Source organism: Bradysia coprophila, unplaced genomic scaffold, assembly GCF_014529535.1.
Source record: "Bradysia coprophila strain Holo2 unplaced genomic scaffold, BU_Bcop_v1 contig_350, whole genome shotgun sequence".
Classification (NCBI taxonomy): domain Eukaryota; kingdom Metazoa; phylum Arthropoda; class Insecta; order Diptera; family Sciaridae; genus Bradysia; species Bradysia coprophila.
The window spans coordinates 9,965,519-9,981,044 of record NW_023503608.1 but is presented as its reverse complement, the minus strand read 5'-3'; the positions used below and the strand labels follow the sequence as shown (position 1 = coordinate 9,981,044).

General features: G+C 33.6%; 2 protein-coding genes across 2 annotated transcripts in view; one reads left to right on the top strand and one right to left on the bottom strand.

Moving 5' to 3' along the window:
* Nucleotides 1-9,816, bottom strand: part of LOC119080834 (SCY1-like protein 2) — a 106,334-nt gene extending 96,518 nt beyond the window's left edge. Inside the window, exon 1 of the mRNA XM_037189391.1 lies at nucleotides 9,486-9,816. The gene's annotated coding sequence lies outside the window, so the exon portion shown is untranslated. The remainder of the gene's footprint in view (nucleotides 1-9,485) is intronic.
* Nucleotides 5,637-8,170, top strand: LOC119080861 (ctenidin-1-like). Its single transcript, XM_037189437.1, has 2 exons — nucleotides 5,637-5,734; nucleotides 7,282-8,170. The coding sequence occupies exons 1-2, from the start codon at nucleotides 5,729-5,731 to the stop codon at nucleotides 7,870-7,872; spliced, it is 597 nt and encodes a 198-aa protein (XP_037045332.1). The 5' UTR covers nucleotides 5,637-5,728; the 3' UTR covers nucleotides 7,873-8,170.
* Nucleotides 9,817-15,526: the final 5,710 nt, after the last annotated feature.

The following is a 15,526-nucleotide window of genomic DNA, read 5'->3' as shown; positions in this document are numbered from 1 at the left end:
AGAGCTGCCTTGTGATAACACTCGGTCTAATTTGAATTTTATCGGCTTTATTCTCCAAAATATTATTTTTTACAGCAAAAAGTGTATTTCTTTTGAACATTTTACTGTAATATCAAGACAAACCGTTTCTGTCGACAACGATGCAGCTGGAAAAACTTCTACGCAACTCAAGCGCTACCCAACCGTTTAACTGTTTCCACAGACTGGAGCTTCAAAGTCCAACTTTTCAACTGGTAGTCGTATTGTAAATTGCTTTAAATTTACGTGAAACAAAAACTTTGTCGGTAAAATAATTGATTCAACAAAGGAAGAAAAGCTAAAATATTAAAGAAGTTTTCGTATCACTTTTTGTTGTTGTTTGCTACAAATTTAAGTAATTACAGGTGTGTCAGTGTGTGCCAGTTTCGCATTATTAACTTTTTTTTTGCCTTTTTCATTTAGCCAAGTCAGCCAATTTTCATCAGCACAGGTGTCACTGTTTAATATTGTATATTCCGAAAAAAAACCTGTAACTCCTAATATATTCACGAAACGAAAAAGCAACGACCGACAACAAAGAAATGTTATACCAGACAATGTTCCCAATAGTATTCACTATGCCGAGACATTTTTTGCGTTTATGAAAGATTTAGATTGATAACATTACCAAAATGGATTTTATTGTCGTATGAGCACAGAGGATTATTATTACACAAATTTGGATTTATTTTCCGTCTAGAAGTCTGCTGCTTTTACGATGATGTGGGTTGTGTTGGGTCGTCGATTTACTATTAGTGTACAAATTGGAGGTGATTTAAAACGCTGTGGACTGGTCTAGGATGGAAAGATGTTAGATGTGCACGTGAAGATGTGAAAAGTTTTCATTCTATTTTTACTTAGATCAACAAAAATTATTGCTAAGCAGATTGCTGTCATCCCTTTTTTTAATTCTTTTACTTCGTTTGTTTAAGCAAAGATTATGCTAATATATCGAGTGTATAAGCTAGAGATATTCATTAATTGTTGTCGATGTCGGCAATAACAGATATAGACAGTCTGACGTACGTTATTGCAATATTTAACAAAGTTGCGATATCAATTAGCTAACTTTTATCAGAAAGTTTTTGCATGCTTCGAGGCGTGGTTCAGAAGTCACGTTAGGCCTGTGTTTCATATTGCACTTGATAAGCCGTAAAGGGCTGTTAGTGGTCTCTGATAATTACTAAAAAAATCTTTTTTTTATTGATTAAACCCTAAATTTGTATCAAAACATGAAACAAATTCCACCCACTACTAAAAACAAGGCATCAGAACAGTCGGAGCGTTTGCTGCGACTTAGCCCCGTACGACCCGTAATCCTATTTCGTCCGTAACCATAATACGTCCGTAGCCGTAATACGCCCAGAACCCTAATACGTCTACAACCCTCTAATGCGTCTGTTACCAAAATGCAAGTCAAGTTGGGCATGGTCAAATTTACTGAAAGTGTTCATTTTTAAAATTGCGCATAGCGCAATTACGAAAGCCCGTACGAAGTACCTCTCAAAAAAAACCAACAATTTACGACATTATTTTAGAAACCCAAAATTTTTTGCCAACTTTCCATTGGGTATTCAATTATCTCTCAAATGAAACAAAAACTAGCAAAATCAGATGAGATTTATTCGATTGATGTGCAAAAAACACTTAGGGCCGAGTAGCGGCCTTAGCCCAAGGGCCCAAATTTGAAACTTTTTTGCTATCATTCTATTCGGCATTCAATTATCTCTCAAATGAAACAAAAACTAGCAAAATCGGATGAGATTTATTCGATTTATGTGCAAAAAACACTTAGGGCCGAGTAGCGGCCTTAGTCCAAGGGCCCAAATTTGAAACTTTTTTTGCCATCATTCTATTCGGCATTCAATTATCTCTCAAATGAAACAAAAACTAGCAAAATCAGATGAGATTTATTCGATTTATGTGCAAAAAACACTTAGGGCCGACTAACGACCTTTGAGCCCTCCCAACGAGTCCGCGTTGCATCTTACCCAAAAACAATGTTCAGCAACTTTGTTCTACTCGTCAATACCTTTCATTTGATATATAGGGCCCTAGATCTACCATGCCCTACCCTACCCTACCATGCCCATTTTCGAACTTGACCTTACTTTTGTCGATACCAATCGGGAAAAAAAAGAATTTTCAAAAAAGGTTGTGATTTACTCAAGCTAGAGGGGTCACGGACGGACGGACGGACGGACGGACGGACGGACATTTTTTTTATTGCGGATTCGTCATCTATTAACATAACCAAATGCTTTGGCCTTACTGTCTGCTTCCAATTCGACGTGTTACAAACGGCATATTAATCTTATAAGCCCCCAGTACTTCGTACGGGGCTAAAAATTCCATATCGTAACTCCTTCTTCTATCAATAATATCCATTTCAATTATGTGATATCCATAGAGGACGTCCGTGATTCAGTGTTGTTATGGAGTACTAAAATATTTAATATCTATAAATATGAATTTTTAAGGTGTCAATTGTATGACCAACCGACCTTCCCTCTAAATAAAACATAATTAATTTACAAATATGCGTATTTTTTGTGTTACAGCTCTGTCTAGCAACACTGAATTGGGAACGTCCTTTGTGGATTTACTTTATTTCGGTGGTTCCTAAATTGTCGCGTATTCTAACTCGAATACAACACAACACTAAAAATGGTTCAAAGCAGGGCCTTTTTAGCGAAATACATTCCCGAAAATTCCTCAATTCTGGTTTCTCTAAAATCTAATTAAATGCCATCCGAATGTAATAAATGTAGCTCAAAAACATAAAAAAACACTAATAAAAGGCCAAAAAAACTATGGGGGCGTTTTTAGAGAATCAGATAAAATGTGGCGGAAAAATTAGGTAATTTTCGGGAATGTAATTTACCTAAATTAGGCTCTCGCTCAAAGTCGATTTTGCTTTTAAAGATCGCAGATAATTTTCACAATATCGAGAACCGATTCGCTGCCATTACGTCTACCATGTGATAGCAACGACATACCCACTTACACCGGCTAATACTATGTGCACCTCTGCCCAAATGTTCATTTTGACGAGCGGGAGATTGTGATCCTAAGTCGACGGTGCAAACATGGACACGAATTCTCCATCCGATCTTATGCATAATGTAAGTTTTAACATTAAAAATATTGCGTAAATGCATTGTAGCGATGTCAGAAGAGGTTATAGAATTAGTCATTGTTCAGGAAGTTGAGAATTTAATTTTAAAAAGCGGAGACTACACGCCCTCCAAAAAATACTAAGGCTGACATACCCAAAATAGGAACTCTATTCATCGACATAAACATTAGTTTATCGCCAATTTTTGTTGTCATATTATTAAGTGTCTTCACAACATAAAAGTGGATAAAAGAAATTTGGGTAATACTTTACATTAACATATCAAACCGCTTGCCAAACAACATAGACTTTTGTAATCGCATCACAACTCTTTAAAAGGAAACACACACAATAATCGATATATTGTGGGAAATATCATTAACCTCTAACCCAACGAAACCGAATAAATAAATTCAATATCCGGGTCTCTTCACGACGAGAAAAGAAGAGTGTCCAACCAATCATGATATTATTCGTATTTATATCGATCGTACATTATTTTACACATCGATCATTGATTTTTTTGATTTTTCCTACAGTCTTTCTCAATTGAACAAACATTTTGATAACCTTCGCACATTGGATCATATTTCACTTGCTTCAAAACCGTAGGCAAATATTGTCATGAGAATGTTGTTGACTTAACCAATTACTGGCAGTACACGCACAGTGGAAATTATCATTAACTGCCACATCCAAACAAACATTAACCATTAAGCGTTAACATATTGCTAAGTAGATTTTAGATTTTTATCTTAATTACACAATCTGTGGTACAGCCCGATAAAACGCATTATGCAAAAGAAAAATTGTTATGCTTTTTCAAAAATGCTCAATACAACACTTCATCACTTCTCGTCATTGGCATAATGGTGTATTATACATCATATAAATACAAATCATTAGGAAAATCATATAGTTCGGTGTGGGGTATTATATCGAGGTGTATAAATAATACAAATTACAAATAAATAAAGGTGTAAATCAGCCAAACGATAGAGGTTCGGTATATTATGCTGTTAAATATATTATGTTTTCTTAACCAACACTAAAAATCGATGATGTTACCATTCATACGTTAAACCTGAACATTTTTATGAGATATTTTTATGTGACAATCATCTGCATATTTACGTAAGGATGGCTTGGGTCTTTATTATTTTATATATTTTTTTCAGCAATAAAAAGTGTAATAGTTTTTAGGTTCCATTATAGGGCTAGCACAGGGTGACCGAATTTTAACTAAAAAGAGAAAAGTAACTAAAATGAATCGACACAAAATATACAACGAGTATACAAATAGTCGTTGAATTAGGCAAGGGTTCTAATCTTTTACAATTTTCATTGATACTACTCGGACCCTTGCATAATTCATGAGTTACTTGAACTCTATTGGTCTCCCTCCTTCTGTACATTAAACTAACATGGAGATCAATCACGTTTATATTTCGACTCGCGGCACTCGGTTGACCAAATCCCGTCAGTTTAAATTTTTTTTATATGAAGTTGCTAGAGGCGTCATTGTGACAGAGATGCATTTCATACTCAATGCACCAAGCCCCGTTTTATCCACTCTGCCACAATCAGTGAATGAAATCCATGTTGGCTACAATCAACAATCGGTATCCTACTTCTAGTGTTTTTAAAATCGTTCGTAACGATTGACACTAGGCTAGAAAGACCATGGTAAAATTCAGGATTGTAGAATGAAAACTTTATTTGAAATTTGCCTTTTAGCAAGGACTATATTTAGAAATATTTCATTTTCCTTTCATTTTATTTATTTTTCAATAACATTTTTCCGTAACTGTTTCCCAATTTTCAAAAAAAAAAAAAATGTAATATTTGAAAATCTGAGAAATAGGAAAATATCTGGAAAATTTACGAAACTATGAGAACATCCTAGGGAAATATTGGAAAATCTAGGAAAATATGAATAATGTTTTATTACATTTTCCAAAATTTTCCTACAATTTTTCCAAATTTTCTAAATACTTTCCCAAAAATAGTCCTTGTTTAGTCATCTGTTAATAAGCAATATACTCTAGCCCATCAAACCTGGTAGACAAAAGGTATGTTAAAATTAATGAAGTCCGATAATTTGCGTATGGCGATAATCGATACTTTTAATCAATAACACAATCAATCATTACACCATGATACGCTTGCCGTTTGTAGAAGGCTAAAAAAACGTTTTCATTAATACAACTCTTGAAAAATTACAACTTCCAAAATTGGTGCTAAAAAAGTCTGGTTCACAATACCATTTCCCCTCTCAACATTCATTCATTCATTGCGCCAAGAAAACCTTAACCGAACAATGTGTCACGGTCAAAATGTGAAACATAATTGGTACTAACCAATTTTTGCATATTTGTTTTGTAGTCAGGTTTAGCCTGACTACAAAGCAAACATGCGGACGTTAGAATTCCATCAGTTTCACTTTTAGCATTAATTAGATACCGAACCAACAAGAGATGAGCTAATGTCGCGACAGAGATCTCAGGGATTTTACATAATCATATAAAAGTGTTAGCATCGCTGGCGTTGGCTATCAGTCTATCAATCGAATGCCGGTCTAATACACGTACCATGAAGGTAAACGTTCAGTTGAAAAAAGTGTTTGATTTTAAGTTTTTTTTTTTTTTTGAAAAATAATTATTTTCTGTGTGCTTTGCTTTACATCTTGTTGATTTATGCAAAGAATATTGGGTTTCCGTTCAATTTTATCGTTAATGTCCGTTGCGTTTGAAATGGTTGTTCAGAAATTATAGATTTATGTTTTGGATGAAAAGACGTTGATTAATGATTTTGTTCAGAAATTTTCATGGAAAGTAAATTGAAGTGCTGCAAGTTTCAATAAAAAAAAAATCGTCTCGAGTGTACTTTTAAAGATCACCGAATAAAAGTGATTCGAATTTTTCTCTGAAATTAATTCTACCTCTTAAAACTCAAGATTCTTAATTGGACAGAAATTTAGAAGAAAAATTCACAATTTTGAGGATATTTTTTGTATTTAAAATACGATGTTCTGCTATATAATCAGAATCACTTTTTAAAGGAAAACTTCAAGTGTCCTAAACAATTTTCTGAATTTAATGGATGTTTCGAATATTTAGAGAAATAATTTCATCGAAATTTGCAAAGTATTATGATTTGGCCAGCAAAATTTATTGAAAAAGTCTAAAAATCCTTTCCTTAAATTGTGTGATAACCGAAAAAGACTATTACAGCAAAATCAATGCTAACACTAATGAAAAGTTTGCTATAATTTTAGCGATAATTTTTACATGTTGACAGAAATCTGCTCATTCAGTTAGCTGTACTGAAAATCTTGTGTGTTGTCTTCATTGACATTCTTTTTTCAATATTTGACTATAAATAAACGTTAAAAGACTAGCAAACAAATCCAATTCAATATTGTCCCAGCGCAACCATAATTTAAAAAAATAGACCTACTGGTACATCTACACTTACACTTTCTAAAAGAGAACTAACCATTGACGACACACTTCATCCTTTTTACATTTTCACATTGTAACCTTTTTTTAAATGCCACGGAACCGTTTTCCTGCTTCCCTCCCTTTCTATATATAAAATTATCAAGCGATAAACGGTATACAACAGCAAAGCTATAAATAACCGTAGAATAATTAAGTGTGTAGGTAATAATCAAATCTATACATTGATTTATAAAACAGCATCAGTGAGGGTTTCTATGGATAAAAATTTCCTCAATAAACGTTTTAGTGGAATGGGCTCCTCGCATTATCCAATTAAATTTCCGATGTTTTCGATATTTGCGAGAGGAAAAAAAAACATTAATTTGATTTAGCTTTTGAAAGTGATATAAATACAAATGGAACGTTTCTAAACTTTTCGAATTTCAACTTTTAAAACTAAACGATTTCGATGAGATAAAGTGGTTAAAGAACTTTTGGTTTAATTTTTTTTATATTTGTGTTGATTATCGTTGAGTGGGAGCACAATATTTCGCTCAGACACTGTCATGTAACATAATTTATGTTATCGAGAATTAAATGTTTTGCGACATACCACGCAATCCACCAGAAGAATCAAAAGAATTAGAAAACGTTGCTTCTTGGAAAAACTTTTCACTAAATTTTCCTTTCCTTCACAAATAGGTCTTCATTCTGTGCATCGTTCTTTGTGTGTCCTACTCCGAGGCTTTCTTGAACAAAGGAGGCGGCGGTGGTGGTGGTGATCTATTCGGAGGATCAGGAGGTGGCGGCGGAGGTGGTCTTGGTAGTTTATTTGGAGGAGCAGGAGGAAGTGGCGGCGGTTTGAGTAGTTTGTTCAGTAAATTTAGTAAAGGAGGAAGCGGAGGAAGTGGAGGTGGTTTCGGTGGATTTGGAGGCTCTGGAGGCGGTGGCAGCAGTTATGGAGGTGGTAATGGCGGCGGAAGTGGAAAAGTTACAATTATCAAAATAATTGATAATGGTCGACCATCTGGACATCATGGAGGTGGAGGTTATTCATCCGGCGGTGGATATTCATCTGGTGGTGGATATTCCTCGGGAGGCGGATGGTCTAGTAATAACAATCAAGGATGGTCAGGAAACAGTAATCAAGGATGGTCAGGAAACAGTAATCAAGGAGGCTGGTCGGGCAATAACAATCAGGGATGGTCAGGCGGACAAGGAAGCTCCAGTCAATGGAGTAGTGGCGGTCCTGTAAGTGGATCATACAGTAGTTCGAGTGGCTATCACTATTAATTAATGCACAAAACCAAAAGTAAATTTTCTTTTGTTGTTCAATTAATTTAAAAATTTGTTTTATTCAACAATTGATTGTCCTCATTCAGAAAATGGTACCTATATTTGTTATTGTAGCATGTCTGTTTATAGATACAAACAGTAACACAGCATTATTCTTTTTCGCTACAAATTAGCTAGAGAAAAAGTTTGTTAATTAGGATAACATTTTCAAACAGATGCAAAAGAAACTTTAAAACACAATCTCCCCAACGAAAGTAATAAGAAAATAAAATCTTCAAAAGAACAAGTTACAATTCGAAAATGTTTGATTTCAATAAAATAAGTTCTAGCTGGTAATTCCAGTATGACAACGTCATCTGCCACTGACAATATTTGAATAAGTAAGGTGAGTATAACAGGAACACGGCTAGCGAATGTACGAAATTATGTCAAGGACAAACTTTTAATTCCTGAAATTTAAACGTACGAGACAAAAATTTTTCCACCACGCCTTTAAAGATAACTCGGGAAAAACATGAAAACTGGCCCTTTTATGAAATTGTTGATCTTGGTTTCACCTCGTATCAACAAATTTCAGATTAACTTTTCATATCAGATAGAACAGAGTCTTTTACTTTACTACACTAGTTTTGACGTACATTTTACATCCTTAATAAGGATTCCTTATTTCTGTCGTGATTGTGCCTATAAGATGTCAAAGCTGTCCGTCGTAATATTGACAAATAAAATTTAAAAATGCTTTCGAATGCTTCCATTTAGAATTTTTATGTTTCATATTTGATCATTAAGACGAACGTTAAAAACTTAATAAAATTTTGGACCAAAAATTTGAAAATTTTCATTTCATCACTACTGTCTAATGAAATTCTATATGCGTTAAATAGATGGAATTCGCTCCTACATTTTCGAAGTAAAATCTCCTTAAATATACTCTTCAACAAATTCTCAACAATCAACGGACGAAATAAGCGAAACCTTTTCAGAAATTTTAAGCTGTTTAAAATTTCAGTTTTAAAATCATAAAACTTTGAGGCGAATACTCAAAAACTGGAAAAAATCACCACAGAACATTTCCATTGGTTCAATCTTTAGAGGCGATAATGTGCGTAACAGAAAGATTTTTCAATGCCATTGACAATGACCTAGATTCGAGAGAAAACGCGAAGAAAACAAAACTCTAACGCGAAGTCACTCACTTAAATCACAAAAATAGGAGTTGTTCGACGGCACGTAAGCACAATACACAAATAACATTTTCCACCACAAGGTCATGAATCCTTTTTTGGTTTCAGAAAAAATTATGGTAATTGAATGATCAGGTTACGCGGATATAAAAATAAATTGAAATAAAATTAATGAGACCTTTGTCGTTGTCGCTATAAGAATTTTTAATTTTTTTCTTTTCAGTGGGGAATTAGATTTTGATTTTATAACGGTAATAAATCTTAGGAACAAAAATTCCCGACTTTAAAACCTATATTTACGAGAAAAAAAAATACTCGACACTCGAACCCCAATTTTGATTTTCTTAATTACATTGAATACAAATTCTATGCGAAACATAAATCTAGAAAATAGTTAACAAAAAAAAATAAATTTTTCTTACTTACACAAATATTTACATTCTTTGATTCCAATTCACTTGAACTAATTAAATAAATTATTCAAAACATCATCGCGTAACATAATAATATCCAATCAACTCTGAACCCCCCAGTTAATAACAAAATATCATCATTAGCTTTACTCCTTTTCGCATCTATCAACACTTAATGTACCCACAAAACAACATCATCAACCTGTTGCGAATGAAATATAATATCACACAGCGAAATACACATAGAGAACCGAATTGCAGAAGGAGCTGATTCAACTAGTTGGTTATAATAAATATACCGTTTACTTTGCCAGGAGAATGTGTTGTGTGAATTGTATGTTTTAACGTTAAACCCGAAAAGCAGACTGTCGATTTTGAATCGTACTAAAGTTTGGTATACGTTTCATATACTCCGTCTGATACGAGTCAACATTCTATACACACAATCCCTGGATGTTCAGGGGATGTTCAGGGGTAAAGATTTTTAGTACACAAACATTCACCGTGTCGTATATTTATCGTAACGACCTATACCTCTTCTGCCTATAATACATTTTGTATTGAGAATAACATTCAAAGTGAAAACGAGAAAAGCTTTCGATTTTACCCGAAAGCACCATGCAACGAAGGAAAAAAAACACCATAGAAAGAGGAAATTGAGAGGAAAAATAAAGCCGGAGAAATTTTTTTCTGCTTCGTCTCCTTCTACTTCTTCTTCATTTTTGAAACGATGTGCGTTTTGTTGATGATGCTTTTCGGATTCTGTCTGTTTAAGGCTTGAGACATAAATAAAAATAAATAAAATTTTGCTTACGTTTTCCACCTAGCGAAAAGTATTAGAAATTGAGGTAGAACGACAATAAGACGATCCGAAAATATACTTTACGAACGATGAAACGAAAAAAAAAAACATTTTCCTTCATTGAAAATCGTTTGCGTATGATGGAAAACGGGAGGGTTGGCTTTTTAAATATAGCATTCAATGTTATATATTTGCCTATTATTTGTTGTAACGACTATATATACACATACACATATCAGTCGATAGTATAGTATATGCTAAGATTATTTTTTTCCTACAAAATTTTTTTTTCATATCAACTTGAAAAAAAGAAGGAAAAGTTGAATGATTTCGAAATCGATTATCATGTAAAATAGGGGTTTTTTTTCTTTACATTTTCTTTTATACCTCTTTGAATAATTTATTTAGAGAACCAATTCAAAGGGAACAGAATATATGTATTTGAATAAAACGGATTGATATAATTTGGTGTGGTGAGAAAATGATTGTTTGGTTTACGTTATTGGGTACACATTATAAATAAGTGCTCACAAAACTGACGTAATTATTGTTTGTATACGAGCTGTGGACTGTGGATGAATTTAACAACTTGGAGATAAATAAACTATCAGCCAAATTATGAAAATTGAACTTTCGTTGGTGGAGAAGGATATACATTTTTAGTCCAGTTTTATAACAATTATGTCGAAAATTTCAAATTATTTACCTGTAATAGAGTATGATATATGGAAAAACCTTTTGCTAAAGGACGGTTTAACCGATTGTAAGTAGTTTCATCACTCATTCATATGTTATCGACATTGACGAAACGATCTCAGAAAAATGTGTTCTTATACAACAAAATGGTGTAAATTTTTTTGTGTCAACGTCCAAAAGTTGTTATATCAAAAGAAGTAATAGATCCGATAATTATAGTACTGATATGATTGAATTTTGTGAGTGGCTAACTTTTGCTAACTTTTCGGTGGATCAACTACACGGTGAGCTTGAATTTTTTTTTATTCGACCTCTCGTGGACATGAAAAGTTTCTAGTGGTTTTTGTAGAGGGCGGCACCACGAATAAGAATAACATAACAAGAAAATATTTCGATGGGAAAATTTTTAATTAGATCGATTTTTCATTTTTTTGGAACCTGCGGGAAGCTTTGAAGACTGTTCGGACTCCACTGGTGACTCGTTTGATCACAAAAATATAGTTGCTGTTTAGCCTGAGGTCTAAGCTTTACGGCGATACCAATCGCGATACCAACAAACATCTTTTATGAAGCAAAGTCATACAACTAGGTCGCTGCAAATTTGAAAGGCCTTATCACATGTAGATGATTTCTATTTTCTCTCAAAAAGTATGTTTAGTTATTTTACATAATTTGGAAGTTAATTAAGGTCGGAAAATAAATTTGTATTTCATTCTGATATAATCTTTGTTGTTAGACCTGAACGGCCATTAATTTGTCTTCGTATAATGTCTCATTTTTTAGTGGAAACAACTAAAATGTTGCAGAGTTAGCTTAGAATGGCTATTGGAGAAGGTTTTTTAATTTGTGACTTTATTAAAATATGTAAAATAACTAAACATACTTTTTGAGACAAAATAGAAATCATCCACATGTGATAGGGCCTTTCAAATTCTCAGCGACCTAGTTTAATGACTTTGCTTCATAAAAGAAGTTTGTTGGTAGTCATTTATATCATGATTGGTAACGCTGTAAAGCTTAGATCTCAGGCTAAAAACCAACTATATTTTTGTGATCAAACGAGTCACCAGAGGAGTCCGAACAGTCTTCGAAGCTTCCCGCAGGTCCCAAAAAAATGAAAAATCGAACTCATTAAAAATTTTCCCATCGAAATATTTTCTTGTTATGTTATTCTTACTCGTGGTGCCGCCCTCTACAAAAACCACTAAAAACATTTCATGTCCACGAGCGGTCGAATAAAAAAAAATTTCAAGCTCACCGTGACTAGTGTAACTTCTTATTTTTCGTACATTCTCCCAAAAGTAGTGAGCGTCCTCATAAATTAATAATATAACTGAGACATTTTGCAAATTTTCTGGCAATTTATCGTTAAGTGGATCAAGAATTTCGGTTGATATATTTGGTGTCGTAGATTGCATTTGGATTTGTAAATTTTTATGCCAGTCTCTATCAAATTTTCATTCTCGAAAAACTTTATACATTTTGATTCCGACATATAACATCACCATTCAGTGTTGTTGTGAATACAGTACCCCTTGAACTTGAACAAAAAATTCAACTAAAGAAAACAGAAATACAGTGATTATTATGAGATTTATAATGCATGAACGATGTATAGAATATATCTCTTAATGAAGGTATGGAAGTGTTGTAGGAGTATTGTTTTCTTCAGTTGAAATATCTTAGACAGGAATATCAACGGTGTTTGGTAATTGATACAAAAATGTCAACAATATTTTAAATAATGACGTCATTCAAAGAGAAAACAGATAATACAGCCGGCAATAAGTTTTAAAATTTTCCTTTAAATTTGTTCAAAATCATCATCCACATTTATATTTACTATTAACAAATAAACACCAACGTTTACACTATCTTTAATATTAACACTGCCAACTGCAGTATACTGTTATATCGTGTAGCTTTAAAACGAATATAACGAATATAATTGTATTTTTACATGTCCTTTTAGCATGAATCATATGTACAGGTATATGTACATTATGAGTCCGTTAACATCAGGGCCGTAGCTATGGGGAAGCTTTGACGGGCTCAGCCTCCCCTGAGGTTGTCACTTTTTGAAATATTCCCATAGAAAAAGAAAATTTGTAACTTAAAACCTAAACCCTCTTAGCCCCTACTGACAGCGTAGACTAGATACGGCACTGGTTAACATCAGGTGTGTATGTTCAACACTAATATTTGACTCTCATAAAAATTAAAAAACGAAAAGGAGCAACCGAAGTCATGCCAGTTCTGTATGGCACTGACTGTGTTACCATCGCACAAAATAAAATCGTCTGTGAACAGAAATGAAGACATATTTTACGTTAAACATCTCCATCAACAGTCTCATTAGCAGCGATTATGAAATATATTCATTCAAACGAAGAATGACGCTAATTGATGAAAACTGAAGACTAAAATTGATGTGAACTCAAAAAACTCAATGTTAATTTATGGTTCACTAATAAACATCAATGAACGTTCCTTTAAACTGTGCAAGCTCAGCTCTTATCGAAGAATAATAAAATCATAAGTTGAAATGGGTTTTTCATATAAGACGTCTTTGCACACAACCACACACAGTCAAAGTTGATGTATTGCCCACAAAAGCATATATAACAAGCATGTTAGTCTTTATGTTATACGTTAGACATATCACATATGTACGTTATGCTAGTGTAGCAGGAAAGTCTTATAATTTATTTAGAGGAATAAACGTACAGTCAACTTCAACAAAACTTTATCTAGGAAAATGCAAATTTATGAACGAAACTTAATTAATATTAATATGAAAATCACGTTTTCTTGTTGGTAATGAGAAACGATTAATTTGAATTAGCAACATTTGGCAATTACGAATGGTCATGTTAAATCCAATTAGCTTTGTATGTACTATATACATAATGCTTTGAAGAAGTCAATTTATTGAGCTTGTTATTGAATTCCAGAAAAAAAACATCTCAAGTTGCATTTGAAGTGAACAATTTCAATGAAAATCTCCACTTTATAGCAGTTGAACGAGTTCAGCTTTCCCAGAGTCTTCGTAGATATTCGAGACCGGAGCAGTATCGATGTGTCGGTATTAGAGGAAATGTCACAGGAAATATTGACTTTCCCTGGATAAAGTACCATGGGTGTCATCTCACACCCGCGCTTAGTTGCAACTGTGATTTACTTGAATATTAACTTATTATTTTGAAGACATAGCAAACTATTTTTTTCTTAAAAGGCTACATAATTATTGTTTTGGGTGGCAAAACGATTCAAGGTACAGCAAATTATTCAATACGTGAGGTTCTCCGTTGGAGCAGTAACCAAATTACCTAGGGTAAAACATCTTAATGCGAGCCTCTCACAATAGGAAGCTTTCGTTGCCCTCTTGAGGCCCCACACTATTTTTCAGTGCTTCATTCTTTGTGCGGTATATTGAAATATTTTATTTTTGAAATACTGATGACATGTCACTGCAGTGAAGTTGGTTCATAAAAAATAGATCGCTGACATTAGTAATTTCTCGAAACGTAATCACGAGCAATATACTAGTAACAAAAGATGACGTCGTCATTACCATTAGAAATAATAATGTTTCGATTACGAGCCTCCTGAACAAGGAATTTGGGACTCATAAAAAGTGCTATTCTTTGAATGTTTTACCCTATGTTCACTGGTCAAAACTAAATAGCTTCAATACGAACAACACACACGCTACGGATAATAGCGGCAGAGTCAAAATGACCCAAAATTATATCGGCTAAATTTGAAGTTTTTGGAGAAAATGATGTATGGACGACTGTATGGACGAAAATAAGGGTGTGTTGTTTGTATTGAGGCTATTTAGTCAAAACATGTTTAAATCCTGATTTAAAGTTATTTTCAGTAGCTCATAGTTGAAAAATTATTTCTTATTGTAATGATGACGTCATCTTTTGTTACTATTACTAGGCTTGTAATTTTGGAAGCGCGTGGCCTTACTGAAAATTCATGTATCAACAACGTGTATTCAATTTGTTTTGCTATACTCACATAGTGTTGAACTTTTCGATAATGACGTTACTTTTTCTTAGAGAAGTGGTGGCTCCACCCTGTGTTCTAGTATCAAATGTTAGGCTGCCCCAGTCGAACTATGACTAAAACTATCCTATTTTAATGTTAGTTGAAGAAACCGTAAAATTTAATATTAAGTTCCTATCTCGGCTACCTCCTTACAATTTTACAACTTTCACGTATAGTGAACACTGTATAAGAATTGTATAAATCAAAAAGAAACCCAATCTGAATCCTTTTTTCCCAATTAATCCAATAGAGTTGCTTACAAAAATAGATGAGCCCAGACCTACGAATAACAGTGAAAGGGTTTATCCCTTTCAAGTAAATCAGAACGTATATAATTGCTGGTTTAAAAAGAATAAAATATGGTTGGGGCAGAGCGCCATTTATCACACAGCCAATCCCTTATGCTCGCCATTCTTCAATATAATTTTTGTTTTCGATGTTTTGCTTTCGAACAATAATACGGAGCTGAATACTAGAGTAGGTACTTTGTTGTGGGA